Source organism: Coptis chinensis, chromosome 4, assembly GCF_015680905.1.
Source record: "Coptis chinensis isolate HL-2020 chromosome 4, ASM1568090v1, whole genome shotgun sequence".
In the NCBI taxonomy this organism is placed as follows: domain Eukaryota; kingdom Viridiplantae; phylum Streptophyta; class Magnoliopsida; order Ranunculales; family Ranunculaceae; genus Coptis; species Coptis chinensis.
Genome location: NC_141459.1, coordinates 26,089,180 through 26,110,019, shown reverse-complemented (window position 1 = coordinate 26,110,019; position 20,840 = coordinate 26,089,180). Strand labels below are relative to the sequence as shown.

General features: G+C 38.9%; 3 protein-coding genes across 6 annotated transcripts; all 3 read left to right on the top strand.

Annotated features, from left to right (window-relative positions):
- Positions 1–10,872: 10,872 nt before the first annotated feature.
- Positions 10,873–11,898, top strand: LOC147502927 (uncharacterized). Its single transcript, XM_086604654.1, has one exon. It carries the CDS (start codon positions 10,873–10,875, stop codon positions 11,896–11,898), a length of 1,026 nt encoding a protein of 341 aa, XP_086460780.1.
- A 2,545-nt stretch (positions 11,899–14,443) lies between these two features.
- Positions 14,444–14,803, top strand: LOC147502926 (uncharacterized). The gene has a single exon (XM_086604653.1). The coding sequence runs from the start codon at positions 14,444–14,446 to the stop codon at positions 14,801–14,803; it is 360 nt and encodes a 119-aa protein (XP_086460779.1).
- A 3,927-nt stretch (positions 14,804–18,730) lies between these two features.
- LOC147502925 (uncharacterized) lies at positions 18,731–20,331 on the top strand. Of its 4 annotated transcripts, none has more exons than XM_086603923.1 (6): positions 18,731–18,829; positions 19,276–19,353; positions 19,437–19,475; positions 19,941–20,004; positions 20,081–20,179; positions 20,275–20,331. In XM_086603923.1, exons 2-6 carry the CDS (start codon positions 19,307–19,309, stop codon positions 20,314–20,316), a joined length of 291 nt encoding a protein of 96 aa, XP_086460049.1. In that variant the 5' UTR covers positions 18,731–18,829; positions 19,276–19,306; the 3' UTR covers positions 20,317–20,331. The 4 variants fall into 4 exon arrangements, with proteins under 4 accessions (XP_086460049.1, XP_086460046.1, XP_086460048.1 ...); XM_086603920.1 differs by having other exon boundaries at positions 19,425–19,475; XM_086603922.1 differs by lacking the exon at positions 18,731–18,829 and having other exon boundaries at positions 19,212–19,353.
- The last annotated feature ends 509 nt before the right edge of the window (positions 20,332–20,840 follow it).

The window sequence follows — 20,840 nt, the reverse complement described above, 5'->3', positions numbered from 1 at the left end:
CTGCTCAAGTTAGCAACAGCTCAGGAAGACGTGCTTCACCTCCCTCCTTCCTTAATTCTGAAATCTCTTGTCATAATTCGTTCCTTATGAGCCTTGAATTAAAGTTTGTATTTGTATGAGACTACGGTCTGGTAAACATAAGGAATTAGAACTTACATATCGTCGTCGGAAATACAATAAACAACTGCTTATGCTATCTCCTAGACATAGTTCCTCCTCTGTAAACCAACCTCGTCAAACATCTCCGTTGCCATTATCTCCCTTAATTATGGCCCAGGAAAATCTCACAGTCGAGAAACCCTTTTCGGATTTCTATACTGCCTTACAAGAAGGACCTGCTTCCTGCATTAAACTCGATGCGATTGTAGGTGATTTTCGCATTCCGCCAAATATTTTCGGTTTATTACCTGTGTGCCATGGTTTAGACCATGAAAAACCGTACAATCATCTTCGTCAGATGTAACAAGTAGTCACCACTTTCCACCATCCGACTGTTACCAACGAACAAGTTTTGCTTAGGTTGTTTCCCTACACCTTAGCTGATAAAGCTTCAGTTTGGCTCGCAGGACAAGTGCCGCAATCCATTGACACATGGGCCAAACTTGTACAAGCATTCATGATAAAGTTCTATACTTAGAAGAAAACTACAGAAATGCTTCAAAAGATTCAATTCTTTCGCCAACATCCCCAGGAATCCTTTTTGGAAGCATGGAGCAGATTTACTGAATCTGCTTCTCGAATGTCCCCATCATCAACTCGACACTGCTGTATTATTCCCTTCATTCTTTAATGGTCTCTCTGACCATAAAAAGAAAACATTAGATATCATGAACGGCGGTTGTTTCATGGACAAAGGCGCTACTGAAGCATACACTTTCCTTGAGAAACAAGCTTCACGAAGCACCCATTGGGGAAACACTGATTTTTCCAGATCTTCTAAAGACACTCCTACCAAACTTACGTCTATGTTTGAGGTTAAACCCGATCCGGAATTAAAAACTTTGATCGAGTCCTTAAACAAAAAGGTCGATGCTCTTTCGGTTCAAGTAAATGATCAGTAACCCAAACAGGTCATGGCTGCCAACGCTTCCCCATGTCCTCTTTGCTTAAGTCCTGTGATAAACGTAAAATTGATAGTTTTACTAATGAATAAAGCGATGAAACTTTAAACGCAAGTAAAACTAAAAATGAACTACACTCGTAATTATCAAAGATTTCTACTCTCGATACTATTGAAGTAGAGTTGGAATAGAATATTCGTTCCACTCCAAGTTCTTTAGCATTCAAGTTTCCTACGACTATCAATCCTACCAAAGTCAATGAGAGTTTTATGAATTATACTACGAAATACTACGGAATACTAAAGTTTCAATCTAGAATAAGAATTAGGGGGGAATTGAATCCAACTTAAAAAACTAGCATAGATTGTTATAATCCAATTCTTACGTTCTTACAGTAAGAATTGGTCGTTCTAATCCCTAATTATACATGACATCTCTTCCAATTCATAACTAGCATGTGAGGACGTCCACCCATTCTCATAGCGAATCAACGACCTTTTAGAGTTGAATGGACTCTTATAACGATTCTATACTACACAATCAAGTTTTCATCTAACCCCTCTAATGGAGGTTTAGCCTTGATTCATCAAACTATCATTTCCATATGAAATTGAATACGACATAATATAAAGATTCTGCCTTTATTAAATTTAACTAAACAATAATTGAAATCTAAATTAACAACTAAGAAATTATTAAATAACAAGAATCGAAATTAATCTAAACAATCATTAAATAACAAAGATCGAATTTAACAAGAACTAACTATTTTATTTATCTAATGAATGATAAACAATGATTCCATACTGAAATTAAAATAAGAATAACAACTAATTAATTAATTGAAAAACTAGATCTAGAACTAAGCTTTAATGGCTACTCTAATGGCTACTTTCTATCCTAAGCTAATTATTTTTTAAGAGCTAAGTCTTATGTGTGTAAATAGAGGAGACCAGATCCATATTTTCATGCATGGGTTGAGGGTCCCTGTTTTGGGCCAGAAAATCGAACCCAAAGCCCAATTTCTTCAGTCCACAAGGCCCTTTTCAGCTTGCTTTGACTTTAACAGGCTTTCTATCCACTTCTTCTCCTCTGATTGGGTCAACATTTGTACCATTGGAAAGCTCTTCCCAAGCCGGTCGTTTTGACATAAGGTACGCCCAATTCTGATGCTTGAGTCCAAAGATACGATCTTCGGAAGTTCTGTTGACTTTTGTGTGTTGTTTCTGCCCGCGTTAACTCTGACTTTTCAGCTTCTGACCGGGCTTTACAGAGGCTTTTTCTCCTTGAATCTTGACCTTTAATCATAGAACTTCTTAGCAACCAACCCTTGCTCCTTTATATCGCAAAAGTGGCACATTTCTGCACATAATTGACTTCAATGCCTGGAATACATAAAAGCGCGTAATTAACATTAACTTTTATTTATTACTCACATAATTGGTCTAAAAATATTATTGTTAAGGGGTTAAAACTACAGTTTTGGGCTCTTATCAAACCACCCCCAAACAATAATGTGCAGCAAACGAATGCACGTCTTGCAATGCACTTGGGCATCTTTAAAGAGAGTAGGCCAATAAAACCCACATTAAAGAATTTTAGCAGCTGTTTTGATACCACTAAAATGGCCACCACACTCTTTGTCATTGCAGAATGAGAGAACCTCATTATATTCCCATTGGAGAATACAACGACGAATAATCTTATCCGCACAATACTTGAAAAGGTAGGGCTCAACCCAGTAGTATAGCTTAACTCTGGCCAAGAACTTCTTACGTTCATTTCTTAACCAATCATAAGGAATAACATCAGACGCTAAATAATTCACAATGTCAAAGATACCATGGTGCGTAAAAAAATAGCATACAGATGCTCATCCTGAAAAAAGTCCGGTATGGAGTCAGAATCACTATCATCGTCGTTTGTAAGTCTAGATAAGTGGTCGGCAACTATGTTTTTGACCCCTCGTTTGTCTTTTATTTCTAATGTGAATTCTTGCAGGAGAAGAATCCATCGGATTAATCTCTGCTTAGCATCCTTCTTTGCGAGAAGGTACCTAAGGGCTGCATGATCCGTGTAAACTAGAGTCTTAGAACCAACCAAATAAGGACAAAACTTATCTAAAGCATAAACGACAGCTAAAAATTCTTATTCAGTAGTTGTATAATTCAGAGTTTTACTAGGATAATAAATAACAGTGGATTTATTATCTAGTTTCTGTCCCAAGAAAGCACCAACTGCATAATCACTAGCATCACACATGAGTTCGAAAGGTTTAAACCAATCGGGAGGCTGTATAATGGGTGCAAAAGTTAAGGCGGCTTTTAAAGTTTCAAAACCCTGTTTACAGTTAAAATTAAAATCAAAGATGGCCTCCTTTAAAAGCAGATTAGTTAAGGGTCTAGCTATTTTTGAATTTTTTTTGGTAAAACGCCTATAAAAAACTGCATGGCCTAGAAAGGCTCTAATATCACTGACAGTCCGTGGTATAGGTAAAGTTGCTATCTTATCTAGTTTTGCATTATCTACTTCGATGCCATCACTAGATATGATATGACCTAGTACTATGCCTTTTTTCACCATGAAGTGACATTTTTCCCAATTTAAAACGAGACTCTTCTCTTCACATCGTGTTAAAACTTTAGACATGTTAGACAGGCATTCAGTGAAAGAGTCTCCATAGATAGAAAAATCATCCATGAACACTTCCATGAAATGCTCTACCATGTCACTAAATATATGAAGCATACACCGCTAGAAGGTACCAGGAGCATTATAAAGGCCAAAAGGCATTCGTTTATAAGCGTATGTTCCAAAAGGACATGTGAAGGTAGTCTTTTCTTGGTCATCAATATCAATAATAATTTGGAAATAGCCAGAGTAGCCATCCAAAAAATAATAAAAAGCATGACCAGCTAGACGTTCAAGCATCTGATCTATAAAAGGTAAAGAAAAATGATCCTTTTGTGTCATGGCATTTAAACGTCTGTAATCAATACAGATCCTCCATTTCATAGGACCATGCGTGGCAACATATTCACCTTTGGCATTACGTACCATGGTAATCCCTGATTTCTTTGGAACTACAAGAATGGGACTTACCCATTCGCTATCAGAGATTGGGTATATGATACCCACATTGAGTAACCGTAAGACCTCTTCCCTGACCACTTCTTTCATGGCAGGGTTTAAACGACGCTGTGGTTCGCGGGAAATATTTGTGTTATCCTCTAAATGGATACGATGAGTGCACACATTAGGGTCAATTCCCTTAATGTCGGCTAGGGACCAACCAATCGCAGAACGATGTTCCCTAATCACCCTGATTAACTGTGTCTCTTCCTCCTTAGATAACAGAGAAGATATAATTACTGGATGACTACCATCCGGATCAAGTTGAATATACTTTAACTTAGGAGGAAGAGGTTTAAGCACCGGGGTGGAAGGAATATCGATAAATGCTTCTAGAGAGTCCTCATCTTGAGTAATGAATATTTGCTTAGGCAGCAAGTCTTCAAACTCTGTATATGTAGCAACCGAAGGGTCTACGATTTGTGTAGACTCGAAGATGGTGTTGACTTCCTCTATGTAGAAGTCATCGACAAAATCTGAACTTCCAAAAGAAAGGAATTTATGCATATGGTTTTCTGAAAAAGTAATCTTAAGCTAAGCTCTCGATCATTCTAGCCTCTCCATCTATAAACGAATCTGGTAACTGTTTCATCATTTTAAAAACATTTACCTCAACCGAAAGATGGCCAAAAGACAAGGACATCGAACCATCGCGATAGTTTATAAGCGCGTTGGCAGTCACCAAGAAGGGATGCCCTAAGATGATCAGAACAGAGTCGTTAGCGACTTCTATATCGAGGATAACAAACTCAGTAGGATAGTACAACTACTGGACCTTAACAAGCACGTTTTCAACCACACCCTTAAGGTACTTAATAGATCTATCCGCTAATTGCAACATCATTTTAGTAGGTTGCATCTCTTGTAGACCTATTTGTTTGTATAGATAATACGAGAGTAAGTTAACACTCGCCCCCAGGTCTAGTAAAGCGGTCATCGTGTGGGAATCTCCTAAAGTGCATTGTACAGTAGGACGACCAGGGTCCTTGTACTTAACAATTCCATTATGTTCCGTTAAAGTTGGAAACTATTCAGTTAAAAAGGCATCTTTACGAATATTTGTCTTACGCCTTTTAGTGCATAACTCTTTGAGAAACTTAGCATGGTGAGGTAATTCTTTAATTGCGTCTAGAAAAGGTAAGTTTATCGTTAGATTTTTAAAAACTTCCCTAATCTCATCGAAGTTTGTATCCCTGTTTAACATAGCTAATTTCTGGGAAAACGGTGGTTTCTCTCTATATTTAGCATATGGATCAACTGGATGTCTAACCTTTGCTTTATGTTTCTTAGGTTGTGGTTTAACTGGTATCTCTACAGGGGTAGGCTCTTCAATTTCTATTACGGTATCTAATACAATCTCCGGTGTAGGGACAACTGGTGGGGTAACTATAGGCATAGTTACTTTGTTATCAACCATCAGAACGGAGAGTGGAGATGGCATTTAGATCACCTACATTTTCATTTTCCGTACTAGTATTACCATTTACCTCAAAGGCTGTGTTTGTTGTTTTAGGATTACCTATCGCTTGTCCTGGAAACACACCTTTGGGTTGTACTTTCTCTTGAGCTAATTGCTGTAAGGAAAATTGGATGGCTTGTAAAATATGTTGTTGAGATTGCATAAAGGTATCAAAATGATCCGGTTGTGGAGGAGTGTTAGCTATAGGTTGTGTGACAGGAACTATGTCACGTTGATTATTAATTGGTGGATTTTGATAGTTATTATTTACCGAAACGATACCTTTATTAGTATTATAATTATTATTGTTATAATTATTATAATTACCCTGACCTTGTCCTTGTCGTGGTTGAGCTTGGTTGCTATAATTATAATTACCCTGACCTTGTCCTTGATCTTGTTGTGGTTGGCCTGGGTTATAATTGTTTGTTGGCCTAACATTTTGATTATTAAACCCTGGAGGTGTTACATGTTGATTATTTCTCCAACTGAAGTTGGGATGTTGTCTCCAAGGGGCGTTAGGAATAGGAAAACTATTAATCGAGCAAACATTATCTTGTTGTGATTGTTGTTGTTGTTCATAGGCGAGAGGACAGTAGGAGTCGGGATGCTCTGGACTCAAACAGAAATTACTTGGATTGGAGTTGACATTCATGACGGGGATCGGCGTTTGTTGAACAGAAATAGCTTCTATCTTTTTAGTTAGAGATTCGATTAAATTTTTAAGTTCAGGATCGGGTTTCATCTCAAACATACCGGTGGCTTTAACTGTTGTAGAAAAACTAGCAGAATGGGAGAAATCGTCACTACCCCCCCACCCCCCCAGTTATTATTACGCTTAGTTTGATCTTCTAAAAATTTATAAGCCTCTGAGGCTCCTTTACTTAGGATACTACCCCCATTCATTATGTCAGGCACCTCCTTGTGGTGGTGTAACAGTCCCTTGAGAAAGGCACGAACAAGCATGTCTTTCGCGAGGTTATGGTGTGAACACTCTATAAGTAGATCGGTGAAACGATTCCAAGCCTCTGAAAATGATTCATGAGGATTCTGTCGAAAGAAATGAATCTTGGAAAGCATTTCATCGGTCTTCAGTGGTGGGTAAAAATGTTCCATAAATAGTTAAACAAGTTTAGCCCACGAGTCCACAAAATTTGGCGCTTGGGCAGTTAACCAAGACGCCGCCTTATCGGCTAAAGTGAAGGGAAATACCCTTAGTTTAATTTGTTCGACACCAACTGTAGGATGGTGGAATGTAGTAAGGACTTGGTTAATCCTACGCATGTGCTGATAAGGCTTTTCATGGTCTAACCCATGAAAAACGGGTAACAAATTAAATATATTTGGGGGGATTTGGAAATCCCCCACTGGGTTTGATAGAACGATGCAAGATTTAGGGCTATCGTTCAAGGCTTTGTAAAAGTCAAAGAGAGGAGACTCTCTTTCTTTAGCCATTACTTCAGGTTGTATGTGTGGTATATTAGTTAGAGGTGTAGTGAGTGGTATACTAGAAAGGCGTATTTGTTGACGTTGCTGGTTGATTACGTTAGGCGTTTTTCTTCGGCCTAACCTTAATCTCATGCAAGGCTAAGCCAATCTTAACGAAACACAACAATACTCCAAAGAATCCTGATATGTTAGTATGAACCTCTAATAGGAGATGCGAGGTGTGGAAGAAAAGAGTACCTGAATTCCTCCTTGCTTCGCTTATAAATAGCGTCTTGTTTACGCGTGCTTAGTGTGTATAACAAGTTAAAACACTGAAAACTATAAAGAAATGGAAATTTGAAATAAACCTGTGGAAATCGGGCAGTTTTAGCGAAGGGCGCATGTCGCACTCAGAATAGGCCTAAGTAGGGCGCAGGTAGTGCTCAGGTTTGAGCTGGAGTTCCAGGCGCTTGGGCGTAGGGCACGCTCCAATTTAGCCTTGGTAGGGCACGGGTAGCGCTCAGGGAAAACCTTGAGGTCCAGGCGCTTCAGCGCGGGGGGCGCTCGTGTTTTGCCTTGGCAAGGCGCGGGTCGCGCTCAGCCAAAAGGTGGAGTTCCAGGAGCTTGGGCACGGGTGGCGCTTCGTGTAATTCTTCGAGGAAAATTTTTAGTGCTGAAACGGACAATCATAGTGAGAATCAAACAAGGGTGGGTGGGTTATGGGACTTTGGAAAATTAACAATTCTAAAGAAAACAATGCTAAAGGCAACTAAGATGGCAGCGGCACCATTTGATAAACGTAAAATTGATAGTTTTACTAATGAATAAAGCGATGAAACTCTAAACGCAAGTAAAACTAGAACTGAACTATACTCATAATTATCAAAGATTTCTATTCTCGATACTATTGAAGTAGAGTTGGAATAGAATATTCGTTCCACTCCTAGTTCTTTAGCATTCAAGTTTCCTACGACTATCAATCCTACCAAAGTCAATGAGAGTTTTACGAATTATACTACGAAATGCTACGGAATACTAAAGTTTGAATCTAGAATAAGAATTAGGGGAGAATTGAATCCAACTTAAGAAACTAGCATAAATTATTGTAATCCAATTCTTACGTTCTTACGATAAGAATTGGTCGTTCTAATCCCTAATTATACATGGCATCTTTACCAATTCATAACTAACATGTGAGGACATCCACCCATTCTCATGGCGAATCAACGAGCTTCTAGAGTGGAATAAACTCTTACAATGATTCTATACTACACAATCAAGTTTTCATCAAGGCTTCATCAAACCCCTCTAATGGAGATTTAGCCTTGATTCATCAAACTATCATTTACTTATGAAATTGAATACGACATAATATAAAGATTCTGCCTTTATTAAATTTAACTAAACAATAATTGAAATCTAAATTAACAACTTAGAAATCCTTAAATAACAAGAATCGAAATTAATCTAAACAATCATTAAATAACAAAGATCGAATTTAACAAGAACTAACTATTTTATTTATCTAATGAATGATGAACAATGATTTAATACTGAAATTAAAATAAGAATAACAACTAATAAGAATAACAATTGATTGAAAAAAGTAAACTTGAAGTTTGGCAATGGGGACCAAAAGTTCGGAACCCGGTGGTGATATAACTTAAATTGCTTAAGTGATCCAGTGCCCAACTTTTTTTGCCGCTTATAGTTAAAAAACTTATAGGGAGACATGTTCTTATCTTTAAACCATTAGTTTTCCTTCTCTTTTAGGAAAAGATTTTTGCCTAGGTTTAATCTCGCCAAGGAATCCTATCCTGCTCTTCTTGTCTTCTTTGTCTGATCTTATCCCGGTGAAATCCTTCACTGCTTGAGAGTATGAGTTCGGGTAAGAGTTCTTGTTAGCTATCTTTTGTGGTAAAATCCTCCACTGAGCTACAGTGTGAGTTTGCTCAAGATAGCTAACTTCCTTGATTCCTTATTGGTAAAATCCTTCACTCTTGAGAGTGAGAGTTCGTAAGGATAGAAAGGATGGATCTGTATGAGTTTGAAAACCCTAATCGCCCCAGCTTTGTGTTTGTTGGTAACGCCCAAACAGTTGCACAAGTTTATTGAGCAAAATCCAGTTGCCCCTTCGCTGGGTTCCACTAGATCAGCATCTGAGCGAAGTCCTGTTGGCCCAGAGCAAGGTATAGAGCATATGGCTTCAACCAGTGACCCCACGTCTCAGGCAACAGAGACACAAAATCAGCATGCTACAGTACAAAATAACGGTGGTGGATCTAGGTGGAGTGCTTTGTTTGGTCGGAATGGAAACAAAGAATCTACAGTAGCTTTCACATCGTATTCTCCTATTATTATAGATGGAGTTGCTGAAGTACCAGAGGAGCTGGTTGAACAGGGGATAAAACAATGGGATGAGTACTTGGTTGGATACTTTTTGGATAAGAGGTTGTCGTTTCCTATGGTAAAAGAATTCATGGGAAAGAAGTGGAAGCTTAAAGGAGAGTTTGATATTACGACTGATAAGGAGTTGTTTTATATGAATTTTACCTGTTCAGAAGATCGACAAATGATATTAGATGAAGGAACCGATGTTTATTGCGGGGAGAGTGTTTGTGATAAAGCCTTGGACAATAGAAGTCAACAGCTACAAGAATAAAGAGAATACAATACCGTTATGGGTGAAGCTGATGGACGTACCAAAGGAGATGTGGACTTTGGATGGATTGTCTTTTTTGGCGAGTTTGGTTGGTGGAACACCAAAGTTTATGGACGATGCTACTGCCAAGTGGAAAAGGTTGACGTTTGCGTGGTTTTGTATTGAATTTTCGGTAAACCACGAGTATAAGGATAACATAAAGATCAAGGTTGGGGATCGCGAAATTAATATACCTTTGGAGTATCCATGGAAGCCTCAGTCCTGCAAAAAGTGTAATCGGTTTGGGCACACTACTCACCAATGTGGTAGTCGGGCAACGAGGTCGGGGTCACGAAAGGATGGACAGCCGTATGTTGGTGGAGGGACAAGTAGAGTGTGGATACGAAGGCAGAATGGACAGAGCGGAATAAGTGAACACAGAGAAGAAAGTCGCCAGATGGCAACAGAGAGGGATGTATATAGGGAACAAGAGGGTGTATGTCGGGGTGAGCAGCTGGCAGAAGGAGAAGCAACTCTTGGCCTTGTGGTTGCTGGAAACGTTGAGAGGTGAACTGATGAGTGGAGATTGAGCAGTGGTGAACAGGACCAGTGTGACTTGAGCTATTAGTGTCCTAATGCAGAAGGTCAGCAAGGTACACAAAACAGTATTCAACTAGTATCTTCAGGTAGAGTGGAATGTACCTTTCAAGGGCAAGAGGATGACGCTGATGAGCTAAGGTTGACGGTAGTGCAATCCCCCCTACAGCAAGGCAGACCTATGCATCCTGAAACTGGAGTGTTTTCTGCTGAGAGGAACATCTTTGAGGAGCTTGCTGATTTGGAGGAGGATGACCTCTCGGATGCGGAACCTGAGCTGTTCAGTGACTCGCTGTCCACTCCTGTCCCGGTGAGAGTAGTACCAGAGAATAGTGTTGTCCAAACAAGAGCCCAGAAAAAATGAAACTCAGAACAGCAGGCAACATCGGGGAAGAGAGGAAAGGGACGGCTGAAAGGGCGTGGAAAGAGGCGGGGACACTAAACCAATTCCTCATCAATGATTAGGGTGTGTAGTTGGAATATAAGAGGGTTGAATGATCACATGAAAGCGGAAAAACTTAAATAAGTTTATTGTAGAGAAGAAGATTAGTTACATGGGCTTCTTGGAAACAAAAGTGAAGATGGAAAAACACCTCACTATTGCCGATATGGTTTGCTCCTCATGGGAATGCATACATAATTATGCGAGTGATGAACATGGACGTATATGGATTGTATGGGATACTAGCAGTTTGGATGTACATAGAGAGGTGGAAGGGGACCAGTTCTTACACTGCAAGGTTCAGAGCCTACAGCATGGGTTCTCCTTTTCCCTTACCATTGTTTATGCTAGTAATAGGAGTCATGAGAGGCTCATTTTATGGGATGAGCTGAAAATGATAAGTGCCGGAACTCAAGGTGCATGGTGTGTGATCGGAGACTTTAACAATGTTTTGTTTTCACATGAAAGAGTGGGAGATAAGGCTGTTCACCCAAGAGAGACTCTCCCTTTTGCGAATTGTCTAAATACAGCAGGGCTGTTTGATCACGCAGAAATTGGATGCTTTTACACATGGAACAGCGGTGGGGATAAAATAAGAAAGTGGTCAAAGATTGATCGGTGTCTTATCAATGCGCCTTGGACGTCCATTCCAGTAGCAACAAAGGTGGAGATTTTAACCCAAGGGCTCTCTGATCATTGCCCGTTGATTCTGAGTTTTTTGGAAACTTTTAGAAGAAACAATCCTTTCCGTTTCAGCAATGTGTGGACAATGAGTCAGGATTTTCTTCCTACTGTTAGAGCTTGTTGGGAAATCGATGATCATGGGAGTCCGCCATTCATGCTAACAAGTAAACTCAAAAGTTTAAAAGGAGTGTTGAAAGGGTGGACACGATCTATCAGGAATGATACTCAGAAAAGGGTGGCTGAAACAAGAAGTGAACTGGAAGCGATTCAAGGAAAACTGAATAGTAAGCCGCTCGACCTTATTCTTAGTACACAAGAGTTTGCTGTGAGGGAAAAGCTGTGTCACCTACTCAAGCTGGAGGAAGCTGAGTGGTACTATAAAACGGATATTGACTGGCTAAGCTTCAGGGATAAATGTAATGCATTTTTCTTCAATACTTTGAAGGAAAAATAGATCAGAAATAAGGTGTGGAGTATCACAGATGCGCAAGGAACCAAAATGGAAGGAAAAGAACCAGTGGCTGAAGCATTTCTGAAGTACTATGCAGAGCTACTTGGGGTGTCGTCAGCAGCTTGTTGTGACACCGAGTTTCTAAATGGTGTGCATGTTACTGAGGTAGAACTTAGTACACGTCAGCTATTAGTTTCCCTTATCAGTGACCTGGAGATCAAAGATGCATTGTTTGCGATGGGAGATAACAAGGCACCAGGTCCGAATGGTTTCAACGCTTGCTTTTTCAAAAAAAGCTGGGATATTATTGGCGATGATTTCATTCGAGCTATTCAGCATATTTTCAGCCATAAGTAGATCCCAGGAGGTATAAACTCTACTTTTCTGTGTCTTATCCCGAAGATGAAAAATGCCTCGCATATTGCTTCCTTTCGTCCTATCGCATGTTGCAACATTGTTTATAAATGTGTCTCAACAGTGTTAACTAACAGAATGAAAGGTTGCATTTCATCTTTGGTATCAAGTACCTAATCTACTTTTATCCCTGGACGATCGATTCAAGACAATCTTTTGATAGCCCATGGACTGCTGCGTGGGTATTCAAGGAAGAATGGGCAGAAAAGATGTGCAATAAAGCTGGACATTCAGAAAGCTTATGACTTTGTCTCTTGGGTAGCAAATTCTACACAAGTTTAAGTTCCCACACTTATTCATAGAATGGCTTCAGATGTGCTATACTTCGCCGTACTTCTCGGTGATGGTAAATGGGTCTCCTGAAGGGTATTTTCAAGGGAAGCGAGGTTTAAGACAGGGAGACCCTGTGTTTCCTTATCTGTTCATGCTAGTCATGGAGATTCTGAGTGCGCTACTCCTCCAAGGGCTGCAGTCTCGGAAAATTTCAGCCCACTCTAAGTGCAAAAAGCTGGAGATATCTCACTTATGTTTTGCTGATGACGTGCTCCTATTCTGTAAAGGTAACATGGACTCTATTATGGCTGTTAAGGATATCTTGCATTCTTTCTCTGAAGCTACAGGACTAAAGCTCAGTAATGCAAAGACAACTCTTCTAACTGGAAGTATGACTGAAGCGGAAGGGCTAGCATTAGTAGAAGCCATGAACATCTCTCTTGTAACCCCACCAGTCACTTACTTGGGGCTGCCACTCATGGCTACAAGATTAGGGGTAAAAGAATGCTTCCCACTCATAGAGAAGATTACCGGAAGAATCTCAAACTGGAAAAACTAGGAGTTGAACAGAGCGGGAAGAGTGCATCTTGTGAAGTCAGTGCTTTCATCCTTTCAGAATTATTGGGCAACAACATTTGTTCTCCTGAGAGCAGTGTTGGATAAAATAGCTAAACTGTGTAATAGATTCATCTGGTGTAGGACCGAGTATGGCGAAAAAAATGCACCATGCGAGCCACGCTACTCTCAGGCTTGACAAAGAGCAAGGCGGACTTGGTTTGGTGGATCCACGGGTTTGGAATCAAGCTGCATATTGTGGATTAGTGGTGAAATTGGCCCAGAAAACTGATTGTGTATGGGTTAAGTGGGCTTGGGAGAACCACATAAAGAAGAAGCATTTTTGGACCATGAAAGTTCTGCAGGACTGCTCATGGGTGTGGCGAGGGATACTAAAGAACAGAGAGACTACTTGGAAGTTTGTTAGATACAGCATAGCAAATGGTAATAGGACGAGTTTTGGCACGACCCATGGTGTGCGTGCCCACTCATCTTGGACCCCTCGATGCAAGGGCACTTCGGGCCAAAGAAGTTCCAATGGATGCTACCGGTCGGGCCTCGGTGATTATAAATGGAGAGTGGGCAAGGAGTATCACCGACCTACCTGAATGTGAGGTGAAGAGGCTGATCATAAACACAGAGATTAACTCGTACAGCTCGGAGGACCAAGTAGTTTGGACACCATCGAGTTCAGAGTTGTTTTCTATGTCCTCTGCCTATGCGGTCTTGAAGAATGTTAGAAGTAAAGTAAAATGGTACAAGATTGTATGGGGAAAGTTGTCGGTGCCGAAGCATTCATTCAGCGTATCGTAGCTGTTTTCTGGATCGCTACCAACCCAGAACAGACTCATGGCGAAGAAAGTGATTGGGTACTCGCGATGCTGCCTCTGTGATTTACATGTGGAAAGTTTGGCGCATTTGTTCTTTGAGTGTTCCGATTCGAAACTGGTGTGGAGCAGTTTTAAAGAGGCGATGGGGTTACCAGGAAGAGTTCGGAATTCCCATGCGGAATGGTATTACATCACGCGTATTTGCGCACCAAAATCTATAGCCTTTGAAGTGTTGAGAGAGCTTAACCCGTAAGCAGCAATGCAAGCTATATGGAATGAGAGGAATTGAGGCTCAAGAGGCAGCGATTCCTCGATCTTCGATTTAGTGAGCATGAAGGCTTTGAACAATATGAAATTGTATCCGGGGAAATCGCTAGAAGCAAAGAAAGGATGATGTCGCAGATCGAACCGTTTTGACTAGGCTCGAATTGGTGTTACATGACACGCCGGGCGGGAGGACCAAGTGGGTCAAATGGATGAAACCTGAATCTGACATTCTTGTCCTTAACACGGATAGATCATTACAGCAGGGCAAAGCAGGCTATGGAGGGGTTTTAAGGGATCGAAATGGAGAGGTTCTCATGGCATTCTCATGGAAACTCCACAAAACAAATCGATCTTATATCGAGCTAATTGGGGTCCAAAAAGGCATTGAAGAAGTGGAAAGAATGAACATAAAGGAGGTGGTAGTGCAGTCTGACTCACTGAGAGTGATACAGATCTTGGAAAAGAGGGAAGCTCTACCTTGGTATTGTAAGAACCTGGTGGCTCAAATTGGGTGTGCACAAGCAAGATTTGCAGAGGTTAAATTCCAACATGTCACTACTACAGAATGACACATATACCACGGTCAATAAAAACGTTTATACCACGGTTCTTCCAAAAACCGTGGGAAATACTTATATACCACGGCGGAAATTTCTTTGGTCATTGGTTTACTAGTATATGCCACAGTTACATGAAAACCGTGGGATAAGTTGGGCCATATACCATGGTTAGTTTTTTTTTTTCAAAGATGAGAGTACTCCACATCCCCACTACCTTAAACATAAATAGTGGTATATAAATTTTCCACTTTCTACCGTGGGTTTATGACTTTATGCCAAATAGTCAAATCTGTTACACAAGATCTGAAACTCATTCAAATTGATTCCCGCTATTCTCTCGGTCTCTCCCCACAACTTGTGCAGTTCTACGACTCTTAGGATTCCCAAAACATTGAGAAAACCCACGTCCACTACTACACCATAACAAAGGTGCAAAGAATGGATTTCTTCTCGACCTCAACTCAAGAATACAACAAAGAGAAACCCTTCCCTCTTAACTCCGCATGATGTTTTCTCCATGTTTCTTGATCTATTCAATTCCACCTCATTTTCATTCATCTTCCCCAAATTTCGATGAAATTGAACTAAAGGAAGCGGTTTTGTTCATCTCAATTTCTTCATCTCGCACAAAGGTACCATCTTTCCGATTTTTTAAAGGTATCCATACTACTACTTTCGTCTTCAATTTTATCTTTCGCTATTTTGGTTTTGTAATTCTTGAATTCGTTTTCTAGGGTTTATAAATTTCTTGTTGATTGAGTTTTAAATTTTATTGTTTTTACCACCTATATCAGCCGTCATGGGGACTAAGAGATTACCGTATCCTGGCGGGGGTCTTTGATCTTGTCCATCATGCGTCTTTAGGGGCACCGTGGCACATTGAAGGTATTTCTATCTTGCAATGGCTTTCTGGTGATGTTATTTAGTATAACCTCTTACTTACGGAACTCATTGGGATTTGAGTATGCAGGTGGCAAACTTCTTTTTAGAGTTGAACCGGTTTGCAACCCCAGTGGTTACTTAGCGTGGTGCCGCTACTCCGATACCGTAAAGGGCGTAAGATGTTGAAATCTGGGACGGTATATTACGTTTCTAGTTGTCCGCTTTAAATAGGGAATTGATAGATTGCTAACTCGTTACTTGCAAAATTGATGCGACCATGTCCGCTATCAAGGCCAATCCCTCAGTCTTCACGAGGTGTATAACTTTTGAGATTTAGCTGTGTTGAGTCTTTTCAATCGTTTGATGTCACACTCATCCGACTCATTTCTAACCGAAGTAATGATTATGCACTTTATGATATTGTCTTACATTCCTTGGTGTATTTCAGGCTTTGGAACGCCTCATTGAGAATCACATGCTTAAATCGAGGGAAGGTAATGTGGCTCTATGGACTTCTGTTTTGTGGTTTAGTTGTATGTCGAATCGAGCAATATGTTCTCTATCTTTGACCGTCTTGGTACACGCTATAATTTGTAGCCCTTCTTTCATGCCGATGAAGCGGTGTAATCTAGATTCTTCATTTGTGATGAGATCCTTCATTGACATTTCCTCAAAATTGCCTCTTAAATAGTGTGCTCACTTGGTATGATATTTCAAAATCAAGTCTCATTTCCTCACCGAAATTTGCTCACGAAGATAAATGGCTCTCTTCATTTTATTCATGTTTAATAAAGAAGGTGAGATTTTACTTGAGAATATGGATAACATAACTCATGCAGTTTTATCCCCTTCCCTTTAGTTCTCGCCGGATAGTTTAATTTTGTATGGTCTCATTACCGCCTCTCGAGAAATATATTTTTTCTTTTGGCGTTTTCGATTATGACAAAGAAAGCATGGTAGAAGCAAAATTCAGGGAAGCTAGAACAAGAAACTTGTGATAATAACACTTGCCGGTTTACAAAGCCCTTGAAAAAAACAACAAATCTCATTGGCACATAAGCTGAAAGTACTACCATCAAAGTGGAGAATATCAAAAATGTTTTGAGCTGACTTCCGTGTAAGTTAGTAAATATTTGCATAGAGATTTAATTGGTAACGTGTTGTTTGGACGATGTAGCTCTTATATTCATTTATACTATGTTTATTTCACTTACTTGAAAGAGACCCTTTCCATTTGAAAAGCACATTGGTGCATCTAACCACCGCTATGGAGCTTGGCCATTCAAATGAACTGTATCTAATGGCTTGTAATTTGGTGAAAGATTATCCTCAAAAGTTGGTAACCTATCCCTACTCCATGATTTTCATTTTGTTTTCTGTTCTTTACACGGTCTTTCACTAAGTCACTTCTCAATTTTGAGAGCATTATCATGGTTTGCTTGTTGGTTGCTATTACTATTGTATCAAGAAATATAGTGAATCGCGGCGTTTTTTCAGGTGACAACTTTCCTCTTAATAAATTGAGATATTCACTCATGATGCTAATCTAGTTATTCTTGAGTTAAAAATTTTGTGCTCCATATCTAGATGTGTACTATTCGATCATCAATGAAAGCTTTTTGTGCTACATATTCAAATTTGGTTTAGTTGAACTGGTACACTTCATTTATGTTTTACAAAATAAATTGGATCTCAATGAAAAGCTTCTCTATTTTTCCCCACTCATAGTGTCAATGAAAGGCGCTACTTTGTCTGATCTGGCAATATTTTTAAATACCCAAAGACATTTTTTTATGAGCATATATATGCATCGTGGATCAGATTTACATTTAGTGTTGGCCGTTTGAGGTTAAAAATGCTTCTTTCTTCCTTGCTAACCCAACTTTTGAAACTTTTGATCTTATGCTGCATTCATTCGTATTCAAAACAAAATCTTTTATGTTTGTTTTATTATTCACATCCCAAACCGATATTTGCTCATCCATTAACTTTACGTTTTCTACAAAGAAAGCTACAACTCGGATGGAACATTTCTCCCTGCTTGGATAGGTCATGGAAATGCTTTTCGCTGCTCAAGAAGAGGGTGATCAGGCTATCTTTGTCTTCCTTCCGAACAGCTGACTCGTTCGCTTCGGGGTAATTGTTAATATGAACTCTATTGTTCAATGACATAATGAACTACATGTCTCTCGCTTTTCGTGTTGTGCTGATTTTGATGAGTGCAAACTCATGTTGATTACATAACTTTTTAGCTGGAAGAATTATCTTGAAATGCTTTGGATGTGTAATTGCTCAAACCAGTTTACGCAACCTAAGTCATTTACATTTATTTGGATCGCTCAAAAGTGTGGTCCATTTTCTTACAATTGTCTCTGGATACTAAGAAGTAAGAGAAGAAGACAACTCTATAGAATTGCACATTATTTGGTATACGGCTTTAACATAAATTGCTCAAAAATAGCTTGAGTTTCTAAATGAAATACATTCATTGTTTCCTCGTTGAGTTGTATCTACTTGTGGCAGCGTTACTTAGCTTTTAAAGTGATCTCCTTTAAATTAACTGAAAGGGACTGTGTTCTTAACTTAAATAGCATTTCATCTTGAGAGTTTCCTTCCTGTTTGGACCTTGGTATTTTTAAGTCAAAACGTTTAGTGTCTAAGTTATCCTTCATTGTGGATCTATAAGCTCTGTCGCCATGTCCACAAACATCAACTATAGTATATTACTGCACTATAGAACTTTTCATGGTGCAAAGTACTAGGCTTTGTTATATCCTATAGTTCGAGGAAAAACAAAATATGTCCGACTCTTTAATACTTCATACTTTCTCAAAGACATACTCATTGGGTATACACGTTCCATATTGTGATAGCAAATCCAATAGAGAGAAAGGTTGATTTGGGCTAAAAAGTTGTGTGTACAATGTCCTTATTATTATCCACTTTTGGATTTCTTTTCATTGCATTTTTAAAGTATGCCACGGAATAGTTTTATTTCTCCTTATGTTGGCCATAATTGAAATTCTCTTATCACATAATAATGTTTTGTTTACAGGTTGAATCTTGATATTCTCTTGTTCTAGGTGCCATTTGCCTACTTTGTACATTGGGATGGAATACATGCGAACACATAACTTAAAACTTGCCGAGAAGGTGAAATTTTCATGCCTCTAAGCTATGATAGCTACATTTTATAACTATGGATGCTTAAAAGCGGTTTGCAATTGAAGTCTACATAATGAACACATAACCTCATGGGGAAACCATGGAAATAGGGCTCGTTAATATCGGGATTAGATATAAGTGTGACACACTTGTTGGCTACCTAATGCTTAATAGTTTGAAATAGAGACACGGTGGACTGTTTTCAACAAATGAATTGAATAACTTTGGATATTTGTATATCTATCTCATGAGTATTTTTCAGTATAGCTTCTTACTTATTTCTCACCCCTCCTCTCTCTCTCTCTTTTCTCCGTTCTTCTACTTGAAAATGGAGAGGACACTACAAAGTAACCTTGATCCATTCTCGACTTGTCAATTGTAGCTTAATTTTCTACACGATATGTAATTTATCTGAGGAAATGCAATTTCGATAGGGTGATAGCAAAGGATCTATGAAGGGTGGTCATGGTAGAAAAGAGGTTGCTGGAGTTCAATCGGGTCAAAGTTCCCAGGTATTATTACATTTCAATGGTCTTTTCGGATTTAAAGAGTTGTTGTAAATACGGGTAATTCAATTTCATAGCTCACTCATCAGGGATCTTTTGGGCAAGGGGCAAGCTACATCAACTCTCCGGTAAGGACACCCTCTCTGATATTACTTTTTTTATTGCAGTGCAACTTAGGAAGTAAATGATTGATATTTTTTTTCTTGGTTTTCCATTCATATTAATTTGTTTTTGAAGATACTGCGAACCACCTTATTCCTTTTTGTTTCATAATGTGTCAAGTTGATGATTATCATTGATCATCCTTACCATAAAAAAATGTTAATTTATGGATGGAGTAAATCGTCTGATAAGGGACCTACTTGTTTACCCCTATTACCTGGTGGTGTTTTGCTTTAATCTTTATAGTTTCTTCAATTCTCTTTCAATGCATCTATTCTCAAACCTCTTGGCAGCCATGTGTGAGGTGAAAACCTGTATGTACAAACTATGTGGGAGTGAATCATGTTTCGCTTAATAGAACGTAGCTTAGTTTCTATTGGTTGTCTCTAAACCTTGTGAATTAAATATTTTGCATTTATCTTATTGTGAAGTGCGGTCCTCACATTACAAAGGGTTGATGGGAAACAAGTTCCACTGAAGTGGGACAAGATCAAGGTAAACAAATCCTACACATTATTGTCTTTTTCTTTGAAAAATATATGTTTACATATGTTGTGAGTCTATATGTTAGGGCCCATATCAACCAGGTGGCACAGAGTGTGGGTATTATACAATGAAGTTTATGAGGGAAATAGTAGAAGCTTGTTCAACTGGATCATTTGAAAATAAGGTATTTGAAAGTTTTGACAAACACTTTATTTGGCTCAACGACTTCGCCTTATTCTTATATAGTAACTCCATATGTTGTGCTTTTGACTCATCCAGATAACAAATTTAGAACTGAATGAGACATACACGCTAAGATGAACTTGACGGTGTTCGGCTTCGATATTATTCAGTTCATCCACGAAAATGGGGTGTTTTTAGATTCGAAGCGAATGAGGATGAATATTAGCTATGTTGGACCCTCCAGTTTAATTTATGAGTCTTACCTTTTTAATTTATGAAAAGGAATTTGAAGTTTGTTTTCTTAGTGCATTCAAAAAATTAATGGAAGTTTTTTATTATTATTATTATCTTTTTTTGCAATGTTTGATAGTTTATTGTACATTTTGGAATTTGTTGGGAAGATGGAAATGTTGTATGTAGGCAGGTTAAATTTTGTTATGCGAGGTTCGGTTTTAAGTGGAAGATCTGTTACTAGCATTATTATTAATATATATATATATATATATATATATATATATATATATATATATATCACGGTTTGGCATAAACCGTAGTGTTTAGTATAATTATATACCACGATATTATAACAAATACACTAATATAAACCACGGTTTCAATAGCTTATATGTCACAGTTATGTTGACAATCGTGGTATATAATGG

Excerpts from the sequence above, each read along its gene's own strand:
- LOC147502925 (XM_086603920.1), top strand. The coding sequence starts at position 19,307 with ATGGTAGAAAAGAGGTTGCTGGAGTTCAATCGGGTCAAAGTTCCCAG. Across the intron at positions 19,354-19,424 it reads AATCGGGTCAAAGTTCCCAG|CTCACTCATCAGGGATCTTT; the intron begins GTATTATTACAT and ends TCAATTTCATAG. Across the intron at positions 19,476-19,940 it reads CAAGCTACATCAACTCTCCG|TGCGGTCCTCACATTACAAA; the intron begins GTAAGGACACCC and ends CTTATTGTGAAG.
- LOC147502927 (XM_086604654.1), top strand. The coding sequence starts at position 10,873 with ATGGGCTTCTTGGAAACAAAAGTGAAGATGGAAAAACACCTCACTATT.
- LOC147502926 (XM_086604653.1), top strand. The coding sequence starts at position 14,444 with ATGAAACCTGAATCTGACATTCTTGTCCTTAACACGGATAGATCATTA.